This window comes from Aotus nancymaae, unplaced genomic scaffold (genome assembly GCF_030222135.1).
Source record: "Aotus nancymaae isolate 86718 unplaced genomic scaffold, 86718_ANA_hifiasm-v0.15.2.pri h1tg000049l, whole genome shotgun sequence".
Taxonomy (NCBI): Eukaryota; Metazoa; Chordata; class Mammalia; order Primates; family Aotidae; genus Aotus; species Aotus nancymaae.
This window is the reverse complement of record NW_026988463.1, coordinates 19348755-19361860: the sequence shown is the minus strand read 5'-3', so window position 1 is coordinate 19361860 and position 13106 is coordinate 19348755. Positions and strand designations below refer to the sequence as shown.

Genomic DNA, 13106 nt, shown 5'->3' with positions numbered 1-13106 from the left:
ACCATGTACTTAATTTGTACCAGGCATTATGCCAACTGTTTTACATTCCTAGTGGAGGTTAGAAAACAAGAACTCTGCAGCTAGACTGAGTGGGCTCTTATCCTGGCTATACCTCTCACTGTCATAGGGCCTTGGGCAAGTAAATCATTTGTTGTGCTTCAGTTTCTTCATGTATAAAACTGAGATAATAATAATATCTACCCCATAGAGTTACAGAGAGGAGTAAATGGCTTAATGCACATAAAGCTCTTAGAAAACAATACAAAATATATAGCCAACTGTGACATAAATCTCATTTGACTCTGACAATTCCTTGAGGTAACCACTATTATTTTCGCCCACTTTACACAAGAGAAAAATGGAGCTCAGAGAGACTACGTTGTCCATGATTGCATTGTTTCCAATACTACTGAATCCAAAGAACCTTGATATACATCTCCCAAATTGACCAATTTCATAACCGTTGTGTCTCACATCCTGTCACATTTATGAAAATTTAGCCATTAGCAGCTGAGCACAGGAGAGGCCCCAGGCTAAGCAGGCTCAACAAATAATCCACTGTGGGAGTTGGGGAGTGGGGAAAGGCTCTCTCAAATTTTGTCTTCACACTCTTTCAGACAATCCATCCTCAAAGCAATCCAGGAACTTGGCGGAAGAGCTGGGCAAAGCTGTGGAGATCATGGGCAAAGGCAAGAATGGGATCAGCTTTGGCAAAGTGGACATTACTGTAGAGAAGGAACTTCAGCAGGAGTTTGGGATTACCAAGGCCCCAGAGTTGAAGCTGTTTTTTGAGGGCAACAGGTCAGAGCCCATCAGCTGCAAAGGTAATGGTGGTTTTATGTCACATTTGTTTCATGCTCATGGAAAGTCTACTTTTGCCAGCCAGAGGGTAAAGGTGGGAGGCTCTGCTCCATGCAGGCTTTCGGGGACCCAGGCTCCTCCAGCTTGTGGCTTTGCCCTTCTCTAGGGTCTTGGAGCCACCTGCTCTTTCCTCTGTATCCAGCCAGCAGTTGGGGTAAGAGGTAGAAGGTCACCACGGGTACTGTTCATGGCCCTGGCCTGGGAGTGGGAAGTATCACCTCTATTCACATGCTTTTGACCAGAGTTCTGTTATGTGGCCCTACTCAACTACAAGAAAGGCTGAGAAATACAGTTCAGCTTTGTCTTTAGAAAGAAAATGGGTTGGCCAGGCCGGTCGCTCATGCCTGTAATCCCAGCACTTTGGGAGGCCGAGGCAGGGATCATGAGATCAGGAGATTGAGACCATCCTGGCCAACGTGGTGAAACCTTGTCTCTACTAAAAATACAAAAAATTAGCTGGGTGTGGTAGTGCATGCTTGTAGTCCCAGCTACTCAGGAGGCTGAGGCAGGAGAATCACTTGAACCCGGGAGGCAGAGGTTACAGTGAGCCAAGATCGCACCACTGCACTCCAGCCTGGTGACAGAGCAAGACTCCATCTCAAAAAAAAAAAAGGAAGCAAGCAAGCAAGAAAGAAATAAAATGGGTTTAGTGAATACATAGCTGCCTCTACTGCAGCTTGCATCTCTGATGGGCCTTAGAAACACCAAGAGGTGGGAGGGTGGGGTGCATGGCTTAGAAACTACCAGACACCAGCGATTAAATTCCTAATTCCACTTCCCACTCCCAATCTTTGACTTAAGAATGATTTGACAGAGTCCTAGGGCAAGGGAAGCACTAATTAGCCAAAAGGGAAATTGGGAGATAATGAAACAAGACAGATTTGGGATGCAGTGTCTATGAAACACTTTAAGTTCTATCGTAATATTTTTCATTCACTTACTAACTAATTCATTCATTTATTCAATATCCATTTGTTGACAAGCTACCATGTGCCAAGCCCTATCTTGATGTTAAAGATGTGTGGAGAATAATGTACCAGTATGGCACATATGATAGTCCCAACTTTTATAAAGTTATATGTATGAAGGCATTCATGGATGCAGGATGGATAAATGAATGGAAGTAACAAAACTGATGAACATGCCATTACATATGTTAAATTATTGGGTCTTGAGAAACGGAAACTGCCTTCCAGCACATCTGGTGAATAGCCAGCTTCCAAAAAGCCAGACTGAGTGTTAATTTGCAAGAAACACACATCCAGGGGCTGCAAGATACTTTGCAGTTCTCAGAATGGACACAAGAGGGTACAAAAGACACAGGATAGACCCAGAGCAAGGAGCCACAAGAGAACCTCAGGACGGTCACCTAAGCGCAGGACTGCAGCTCCCAGCAGGCTTGTGGGAGGGTGGTGGCTGTGGGGGCAAGAGAAGGGATGGGGTGGGAGGGCAGGAGCAGTGAGAGAAGCAACAGAGGCTGCTGTTTCCTATGGATACTAGGGGATGACCCTCAACAAGGGGGACTGACTGACACCAGCAAGGAGCCCTTTGTGATGTGTTTGGGGAGAGGTGTGAGGAAATGAGAGGCCCTAGGTCATCGAAGCCCATGACGGCTATGGAGGGGCCCAGGTGCTGCGATAACCTTCCCTTCTGAAGGGCAGTAGAGACCTGACTCCACTTAGAGGCGACAAAGTAGCAATGTGGCAACTTCCAGACTGTGGGTGAAACTAGCAGAGAAGGTCCGCAAGACATTTGACCTCTGAGTCCTTTAACCAGTGCCTGGGGCCTCCTCCAGGAAGTCTCTTCTGACTGCTGAGGCCAGGATGCCTACTCTACCTCTGTGGCCTCACGGCACCTGTGTTTTCCCCATCAAGGCCCTCGCCTCAAAGGATTACATCTGCTACTTATTGCTTACTCTACAGAGAGCATCACAGGAGCAGCAGCTGATCTCACTTGCACTCCTGGGTTCTCTAAAGGGACTGCCAGAATGGACCACACTCCCCTCGGCATCCAAATCCTTACCACAGACTTAAGGAACAATCACCGCCTCTGGTTGGATCTCAGTTTTCTCATCTGTTAGATTGGGTTGATGAAAAGGTCTACCTCTTTTGGATTGTTGGGAAGATAAAACAATGTTTGCCAGGCACAGGGCCTGACACGTACCTGCAGCATATGTTGCATTCCAGGCATCGTTCTAGGTCCTTCTCCTATGTTATAACACCCCAATATAGGAGGTGCTTTTACAGATGGAGACACTGAAGCACAGAAAGGTAGAATAACTTCCTCAAAGCTCCCCAGCAAATAGTGGTGGAGTCAGTGAACGTTTTCTGTGAAGGTCCAGAACATTAATATTTCAGGTCTTACAGGCCAGACAGTCTCTGTTGTAACTATGCAGCTCTGCTGATGCAGTGTGAAGGCAGCCATATATTAACAAATGGGAATGACTGTGTTGCAATAAAGTTTTATTTATACGTTCAAACAGCAGGCCAGATTTGGACTATGGGCTGTGGTATGTTAAAATCTGCTTCACATTGCACTGTACCCTAAGCAAGTGGTAGATGTGTTTATTATAATTATCTGACTATTAGTTTCCTGATTGTAGTTCAATGAGTCCAATGCCTGGAACAATTAAGTTCTTTTTTTTTTTTTTTGAGATGGAGTCTCTGTCTGTTGCCCAGGCTGGAGTGCAGTATTGTGATCTTGGCTCACTGCACCCTCCGCCTCCTGGTGCAAGTGTTTCTCCTGCCTCAGCCTCCCGAGCAGCTGGGACTACAGTCACACACCACCACACCCAGCTAATTTTTGTACGTTTAGTAGAGACTGGGTTTCACATGTTGGCAAGGATGGTCTTGATCTCTTGACCTTGTGATTCACCTGCCTCGGCCTCCCAAAGCGCTGGGATTACAAGCATGAGCCACCACACTTGGCCCTAAGTTCTTAACAAATAGCTTTTGAGCCAGGTGCAGTGGCTCACACTTGTAATCCCAGCACTCTAAGAGGCTGAGATGGGAAGACCACTTGTGCCCAGAAGTTTGAGACCAGCTGGTAAATATAACAAGACCCCTCTCTATAAAAACCTTAAACATTATCCAGGTGTGATGGGGTGCATACCTGTATTCTCAGCTACTCAGGAGGCTGAGGTGGGAGAATTGCTTGAACCCAGGAATTTGAGGCTGCAGCGAACCACAGTTGCACCACTGCACTTCAGTCTGGGCGACAGAGCAAGATCCTGTCTCTAAATTAAAAATAGTAATAATAATAATAGCTTTAGAGTTTAAATACAATAGAATTGGAAGCACCCAATTTCCAACCAGGAAAAAGGGAAAGGGGATGCCAGGATGAAGCTGGGATAGGGATTGACGATGCCTGGATTTTAGTATGAGCAGTGGCCATGGGAACTTGAATAAGCCTTTTACAACTGGGCTTCCAATTTCTCATTTTCTAAAAGGATGAATAATTCCAGTTCTGCCTACTTGCCAGGGCTCTGCTGAGCTGAGAGAGGAGACAGTGCTTTATGCATCTCCTGCAATGTGACTTTGATGAAAACCCTTCTTAGGACGCAGGTGGGATTTAGTCCTTGCTGGGTCAAAGCCCCAGTCCCATTCTCATCTAATCTCCAAGGATTGATGGCGGGAGACTTGGCCATGGCCACTGCCCTGGAAGGAGGGAGACTCAGGTTGCCTCTAGGCCTCTATTAATGGTGTGGCCACAGCAGCTTGTGCCTGTAAATATGCAGCCCAGTGCCAGCCCTAGTCAATCATTGACAATGCATTCACACCTCAGTTGTCACCGTGTCCTCTGGCTCAGAGCCAAGCACAAAGAAGGACCCCGACAGGGGCAGTACCTGATCTTCAGGCACAAAGGAATCAACAATTTGCAGAGTTCATAGCTACCTCAGTCCCACAGGGGCCAAAGAGGCACATGGAGCTCACACATCCCCAAGAAGATGGCCCAAGATCAAGTTTCCTCAAGCCAGCTTCCCTGATAATTCATTCACCCCATTCATTCATTCAGTCCAGAAAGATTTCTTAAGTACCTACTATGTGCCAGGCATTATGGGCACTTACTGGGAGCTCACACTGAACAAGCTGGCAAAAAATCACCATAATAATTTCAGGGAGGGATAAACTCAATTAAGAAAATAGAACAGGTCATAAGACAGAGAGTGATTGGCTAAGAGAAGAACCAACTGAAAATTGAATAAGCAGAAGAAGGCACTGCCCTTGAAGAGCTGGGTAAAGGACAGCCCAACTGGAGGGACCAGCCGAGGCCAAAGCCAGTGCTCTGGCGGAAAAATCTTACTGTTGGAGTATGGACAGGGCAGAGGGTGGCATAAAGTGACTTCAGAGCAATGGTTCTCATGACCTCAAATCTAAATTCATTTGGCAAGTTTTTGTTCTCCTTTTTGGATATTTTCAGATTTTGTAAATCTGTTCCTTTCAGATTACTTACAATACACTTTTGCCACACAAGTGCATAAAGAGAAACCATTTGTTTCCATGTGCGCCTTATTTTGACCTAAAGATGGCCAGAAACACTGTAAAGAAACTCAGTTTCGAGGCTGGTATCTCAGATGGGGGAATTACAGCAGAGGTGGGGTGCCAAGGTCTGAGGGTGGTATGATGCCTCCTCTTCCTCTCTTCTCTTTTTTTTTTGAGACGGAGTCTCACTCTTGTTGCCCAGGCTGGAGTGCAATGGCGTAATCTCAGCTCACCGCAACCTCTGCCTCCTGGATTCAAGCGATTCTCCTGCCTCAGCCTCCTGAGTAGCTGGGATTACAGGTGCATGCCACCGTGCCCAGCTAATTTTTGTACTTTTAGTAGAGACGGAGTTTCACCATGTTGGCCAAGCTGGTCTTGAACTCCCGACCTCAGGTGATCCGCCCACTTCAGCTTCCCAAAGTGCTGGGATTATAGGGGTGAGCCACTGCGCTTGGCCTCCCTCTTTTTTTTTTTGAAGCCATCATATCAACCTCACATGAACTTCCACAGGCTTGACTAGTTGTGGTTTTTTAAATGACCTTAACTGTATCTACTAAAGTTAAACATGGCATCTGCTATGACCAGGAATTCTCATGGCTATACACCCAACAGAAGTGCATACAATGTGCCCCAGAGACATTCATGAGAATTCCTTCTGAATAGCCCCAGTCAGACATGGTGACTTGCCTGGAATCCTAGCACTTTGGGAGGCTAAGGTGGGGGAATTGCTTGAGCCCAGGAGTTCAAGACTGGCCTGGGCAACATAGCAAAACCTCCTATCTACTAAAAATTGCTTAAAAATTAGGCAAGTGTGGGCCAGGTGTGGTGGCTCACACCTGTAATCCCAGCACTTTGGGAGGACGAGGTGGGAGGATCACCTGGAGTTAGAGACCAGCCTGGCCAACATGGTGAAACCCTGTCTCTACTAATAATAAAAAATTATCCAGGCATAGTAGTATGCACCTGTAGTCCCAGCTACTCGAGACTGAGGCAGGAGAATCACTGAAACCTGGGAGGCAGAGGTGCAGTGAGCCAAGATTGTGCCACTGCACTCCAGCCTAGGCAACAGGGTGAGACTCCATCTCAAAAAAAAAAAAAGCCAGCTGTGGTGGTGCATGTCTATAGTCCCAGCAACTCAGAGGCCCGAGGTGGGAGGATGGCTTGAGCCTGGGAGATCGAGGCTGCAGTGAGCCATGACTGCACCACTGCACTCTAGCCTGGGTGACAGAAGGAGAAACTGTCTCAAAAAAAAAAAAAAAAAAAAGGCTGTAAACTGAGAGCAACTTAATGCCTGTCAGCAGAGAATGGACAAATAAATTGTGGAATATTCACAGCAGTGGAAATGAATCTTCAAGTACATGAAAAACTGTGGCTGAATCTCACAAACCAGAGCCAAGAACATTTATATGAAGTTCAGGAACAGGCAGACTAGCATATGCTGTTAGAAGTTAGGGTGATGATGTAATACTACACAGCCATAAAAAGGAATGAGATCATGTACTGTGCAGGGGCATGGATGAAGCTGGCAGTCATCATCCTCAGCAAACTAATTAATACAGGAACAGAAAACCAAACACCGCATGTTTTCACTCGCAAATGGGAGTTGAACAATGAGAACACATGGACACAGGGAGGGGAACAACACACACTGAGGCCAGTTGGGGGGTTGGGTGCAAGGGGAGGTAGAGCATTAGGACAAATACCTAATGCATGTGAGACTTAAAGCCTAGTTAACAGGTTGATGGGTGCAGCAGACCACCGTGGCACGTGTATACCTATGTAACAACCTGCACATTCTACACATATATCCCAGAACTTAAAGTAAAATAAAAGAAAAAGAGGAAGAAGTTAGGGTGGTGGTTACTTTTGGTTAGCGGGGAGTAGAGGCTGGGAATGGGCACAGGGACTGCTGAGGATCTCATGATTTTCTAGTTCTTGACTTGGGTTGTAGTTACACAGGAGTATTCATTTTGTAAAAATCCGTCTACCCATTATCATGTGTACACCTTTCTGCATGTAAATATACTTCATTATAAGTTTTTGAAAAGCCTTCATGTTCTCATGAAATAAAGCAGGCGGTAGTGTTTTTGCAGTTGATTTAGTAGCTCAGGGTGCATTCCTCAAGCCTCGCGTAGCAATTTGTCCTGCTGCGGGACTTTGTACAGGCTGTTTGCTCCTCCTAGAAGACTTTCCCTCTCCTTAATGCCTCCTAGTTAACTCCAGTGCATACTTTAGTTTACGGCTCATCCATAGTTTCCTCCAGGAAGTCTTCCTTGACTTCACAGTCTAGATCAGGGATCTTTGCTACAGACTCGCAGAACTTTAGTTTCTAACATTTCCCTTGGGTGTAATTAGGCATTTGTTTGTGTATTTATTTGATTGTTGTCTTCCTCAACAGAATGAGAGCTGTGGAAGAGTGGTAATGTGTTTATTTCTGTTCACCCTTATATCTCTAGGACTGAGTACAGCACTTGATGGTAAACACTCAGTACATATTTGCCAAGTAAATAAATGAGGGAAGAAATACGTGAGTGAGTAAATGAATAAAAGTCTGCGGATGTAGTTCAAAGCTACTCACGATGAATATTGCTTTATCTCATTATTTATTTATTTATTTTAGAGACAAGGTCTCACTCTGTCTCTCAGGCTGGTTACAGCTCACTGCAGCCTTGAACTCCTGGGTTCAAGCAATCCTTCTGCCTCAGCCTCCCAAGTAGCCAGGACTACAGTCACATGCTATCATGCCTCACTAATTTTCTTTTGTTTTTTGTAGAGATGAGTGTCTCACTATGTTGCCCAGATTGATCCCAAACTCCTGGCCTCAAGCAATCTTCCTGCCTCGGTCTCCCAAAGTGCTGGGTAATAGGCATGAGACACCATCCTTAGCTAGTAAACTCATTTAAAATGTTCAATTTTAATGTTCTATAACAGATACAAATATATAATATTTCACATTATTTTTCATCATGTAAAATTGATAATCCTAGGAAACACATGTTCATCTGTGTATAGCCTGCTGTACCTTCTGGCCTACCAATTTGTCTTCCCAGATATGATATATGTGTCTTAATTTTAGAAGCTAAGACTTTTGTGCGCCTGACACCACCCATATGATAGCTGAGAAATGGAAGTCAGGAGTGGATGACTTAGAGGGCATTTGGATCTCAGCTGAGGAATGGGAGATGCAGAAAGATAATAGGGTTTTCCCAAGGTTACAGAGCTAGGTGGTCTTTCTGGTTTTCTTTTATTGAGATTTTAAAAAATAAATCAATCTTCCTGTCACCTTGGAGTGTGCATAAGAAAAGAAGTCTGGTTCACAGAACTGGAAAAAACCACCTTAAACTTCATATGGAACCAAAAGAGAGCCCGCATAGCCAAGTCAATTCTAAGCAAAAAGAACAAAGCAGGAGGCATCACACTACCAGACATCAAACTCTACTACAAGGCTACAGTAATCAAAACAGCATGGTACTGGTACCAAAACAGAGATATAGACCAATGGAACAGAACAGAGGCATCGGAGGCAACACAACATATCTTCAACCACCTGATCTTTGACAAACCTGATAAAAACAAGCAATGGGGAAAGGATTCCCTGTTCAATAAGTGGTGTTGGGAAAACTGGCTAGCCATATGCAGAAAGCAGAAAATGGACCCCTTCCTGACACCTTACACTAAAATTGACTCCAGATGGATTAAAGACTTAAACATAAGACCTAACACCATAAAAACACTAGAAGGAAACCTAGGCAAAACCATTCAGGACATAGGCGTAGGCAAGGACTTCATGACCAAAACACCAAAAGCATTGGCAACAAAAGCCAAAATAGACAAATGGGACCTAATCAAACTCCACAGCTTCTGCACAGCAAAAGAAACAGTCAATAGAGTGAATCGGCAACCAACAGAATGGGAAAAAATTTTTGCAGCCTACCCATCTGACAAAGGGCTGATATCCAGAATTTACAACGAGCTAAAAAAGATTTACAAGAAAAAAACAAACAAGCCCATTCAAAAGTGGGCGAAGGACATGAACAGATACTTTACAAAAGAAGACATACATGAGGCCAACAAGCATATGAAAAAATGCTCATCATCACTGGCCATTAGAGAAATGCAAATCAAAACTACATTGAGATACCATCTCACACCAGTTAGAATGGCAATCATTAAAAAATCTGGAGACAACAGATGCTGGAGAGGATGTGGAGAAATAGGAACACTTTTACACTGTTGGTGGGAGTGTAAATTAGTTCAACCATTGTGGAAAACAGTGTGGCGATTCCTCAAGGACCTAGAAATAGAAATTCCATTTGACCCAGCAATCCCATTACTGGGCATATATCCAAAGGATTATAAATCGTTCTACTATAAGGACACATGCACACGAATGTTCATTGCAGCACAGTTTACAATAGCAAAGACCTGGAACCAACCCAAATGCCCATCGATGATAGACTGGACAGGAAAAATGTGGCACATATACACCATGGAATATTATGCAGCCATTAAAAACGAGGAGTTTGCGTCCTTTGTAGGGACATGGATGAACCTGGAAACCATCATTCTCAGCAAACTGACACAAGAACACAAAATCAAACACCACATGTTCTCACTCATAGGCGGGTGTTGAACAAGGAGAACACATGGACACAGGGAGGGGAGCACTATACATGGGGGTCTGTTGTGGGGGAGTGGGGGGGACAGCGGGGGGGTGGGGAGTTGGGGAGGGATAGCATGGGGAGAAATGCCAGATATGGGTGAAGGGGAGGAAGGCAGCAAATCACACTGCCACGTATGCACCTAAGCAACAACCTTGCATGTTTTTCACATGTACCCCAAAACCTAAAATGCAATAAAAAAAAAAAAAAAAAAAATCCTAAAAAAAAAAAAAAAAAAAAAAAAAAAAAGAAAAGAAGTCTGGAAATGCTTCCTCCTAAATTTGATCTTCAGGTTTGCTAGTTGGGTGCCTGTTGGCAGTTGAACCTTGGTTTCCTCATCTGCAAAATGGGGAGAATAAAAGTATCTATTTCATAGGATTATTATGAAGATTTAATACATGCAAACCATTCAACACAGTGTCTGGTCCTTGGTAAGTGCTCAATAACATTTAGCTGCTGCTGTTAATGTTTGTGCTTGGAGCTTGGGGAAGAGAGAAATGGAGGAACTGACCTTGGCCTTCAAGGGGTGGGGGCCTGAGACAAGATGCGTCTACACATTAAACCTGAGAAAGATTAGCTTCTTGCTTTGGTTCAAGAGGAAACTTCTCTGATATCCATTTGACTGTGTCTTTCTCCAGGAGTGGTTGAATCTACTGCCATAGTCGTTTGGTTGAGACGACAAATTAGTCAGAAAGCATTTTTGTTCAACAGCAGCCAGCAGGTGGCAGAGTTTGTGACAGCCAGGCCCTTGGTCATCGTTGGCTTCTTCCAGGTACTGGGACCAAGAAGTGGGAGGAGGCTTTCAACTGGTGAGAAGTGCTGTGTCTGGGAGCGGGTGGGGTAAAGAGACTCTTCTGTTTTAGTTGCCCAATTTTCTCCATCTAATGAGCTGGTTTTTAGGGGGAGCTCCAAGTGTTCAAATGAACAGGAATGAAGAGAAAAGAGAGAGGATTAGCATCTGTATTTAGTGGGTTTTCACAGTGTGGCTAATCTCTTTGGGGGCCCATTTAGAACATCACTGAACAAAAGGATGTCTTAGTTTCTGGTTTCAGAGCCATTGTTATCTATGAATCTAAAGGCCACCAGCCGTGCTTGGGCCAGGCCAGTTTCTCTTCCTAACCTCTTTCCAAGCATCCTCATATATTAAAACCAATAGCACAGGATTAACATGCACCCATTCGAAAATACACCAACCCTTATAGGTGCAGTAAAAGAAGATGTTTGAGGAAGAACATAAGTAACTTAGATATAATTATGAATTGTCTCATTATAGCCTTATTGATTGTTTTATATTTATAATAACTTGCAAATTGCTTTTGCTTTTGGAGAATGAGTTTATTGTGTGTCTTAATTCATTTGCTATATACTGGTGACTCCTCCCCTTCTCCCAATAGCAGGCAGAATTTGGGCATTATATTTAACACAGGGAGAATATCTGCCTCTCTCCCTCACCCCTTGTCACTTCTTTGAGAGGTGTTTGGCTTTCTCTTTCAAGCTAAAGAATGAAGGCTGAAATTCTTGATATTAAGTTTACATTTTGTATTACATGTGGTTTAATCAATTGCCTCTTCTGAATGCAGCTAAGGAACAAATGTTCAAAGTCTCAATCCCTGAGTTAGAGCAGCCCTTACTCTAGTAATTAGAAAAGGTCACATTGATCAATTCTCTCCATTGATCTCGAGGACTTCCCTATTTTGGCTTTAGTCGTAGCCAGAGAAGCATTCTTAGTATGAAATACTCATGAAAGAGGATTTGGGTGATCTAGCAAAACCCCAGAACTTAAAAAAGTGAAGAGACGAAGAGACAAATCAGCCACCACTGCCGTCTTTCCCTTATGTGAGCAAGGCACCTTGATTTCTACCAAAGACTTACCAAATATTCTTTCCCAAACAGGATTTAGAGGAAGAAGTAGCAGAGTTGTTCTATGATGTGATCAAAGACTTTCCAGAGCTAACGTTTGGAGTGATAACAATTGGCAATGCCATTGGGCGTTTCCACGTCACCCTTGACAGCGTCCTGGTATTCAAAAAGGTAGGGCTTTGGTGCTATTGCTAGTGAGGGGATCTCTAGTTTAAAGTAGTGGAATTGTATGAGCTTTGGGTACAAATTCTGGTTCTGCCACTTGTGAGCTCAGTGACATTGGACTAGTTAACTTCTGTGAAGTCACAGTCTCCCAGTGTTGCTCCAGCCTTTCTAGCCCTTTACTGTATTAAGCTTCTTATCTTTATTTAACCAGTAAATGAAATTCATCAAGGCTCAATCCTATGCCTTTTTTCTTTTCTACTCCATGCTTCCCCTTCCACCATTCCTCGGCAGTTACCATCTATGGCTATACACACATGACTTGTAAGTATCCATCTCCTGTGAGACTTCTCTAATCTGCAGACCTTTATGTGCAACACCAGATGTCTCAACATGGCTAGGCCCAAAGTCATAATCTCCTCCCCAGGTCCCCTCCCAGTGTTTTCCCTCTTGCTCAAGGAATGATGCAACCACCTCTCCCATTCAGTTAAACAAGCCGGAAAACCCAGACAACATTCTAACACTTCCCTCTCCTTCACCTCTCATATGCAATCCATCACCACAACCCAACTGATTTTATGACCAAAATATTCCTTTAACCTATTCATTTCTATCTCTATTGATACCGTCATAGATAAAGCGTATGAAAAAAGACAAGAAGCCTTAGACCAAGGATTCAAGACCAGCCTAGGCAGCATAGTGAGACTACATCTTTGCAAAAGAAAAACAAAGTTACTCGGGCATGGTGGCAAGTGCTTGTAGTCCTAGCTACTCAGCAGGCTGACGCAGGAGGATTGATTGAATCTGGGAGGTTGATGCTGCAGTAAGCTGATCACACCACTGCACTCCAGCCTGAGCAACAGAACAAGACTTTGTCTCAAATAAATAAATAAATAAATAAGATAAAAGAAAACTTTGGACAAGTTAAACTGAAGAGCTTAATTGAGCAAAGAACAATTCATGAATCAGGCAGCCTTCCAAGCCAGCATAGGCTCAGACAGACTCCAGCAAAGCCACATAGTGGAAAAAGATTTATGAACAGAAAAAGCAAAGTGATGTACAGAAAAGAGAAGTGAGGTTC

General features: G+C 44.0%; 1 protein-coding gene across 1 annotated transcript in view; it reads left to right on the top strand.

The window, feature by feature from the left end:
• The window catches only part of PDILT (protein disulfide isomerase like, testis expressed), a 155275-nt gene that overhangs the window by 121630 nt on the left and 20539 nt on the right, over positions 1–13106 (top strand). The window contains exons 8-10 of the mRNA XM_064362555.1: positions 618–824; positions 10642–10775; positions 11897–12034. Coding sequence (XP_064218625.1) covers positions 618–824; positions 10642–10775; positions 11897–12034 — 479 coding nt within the window. The remainder of the gene's footprint in view (positions 1–617; positions 825–10641; positions 10776–11896; positions 12035–13106) is intronic.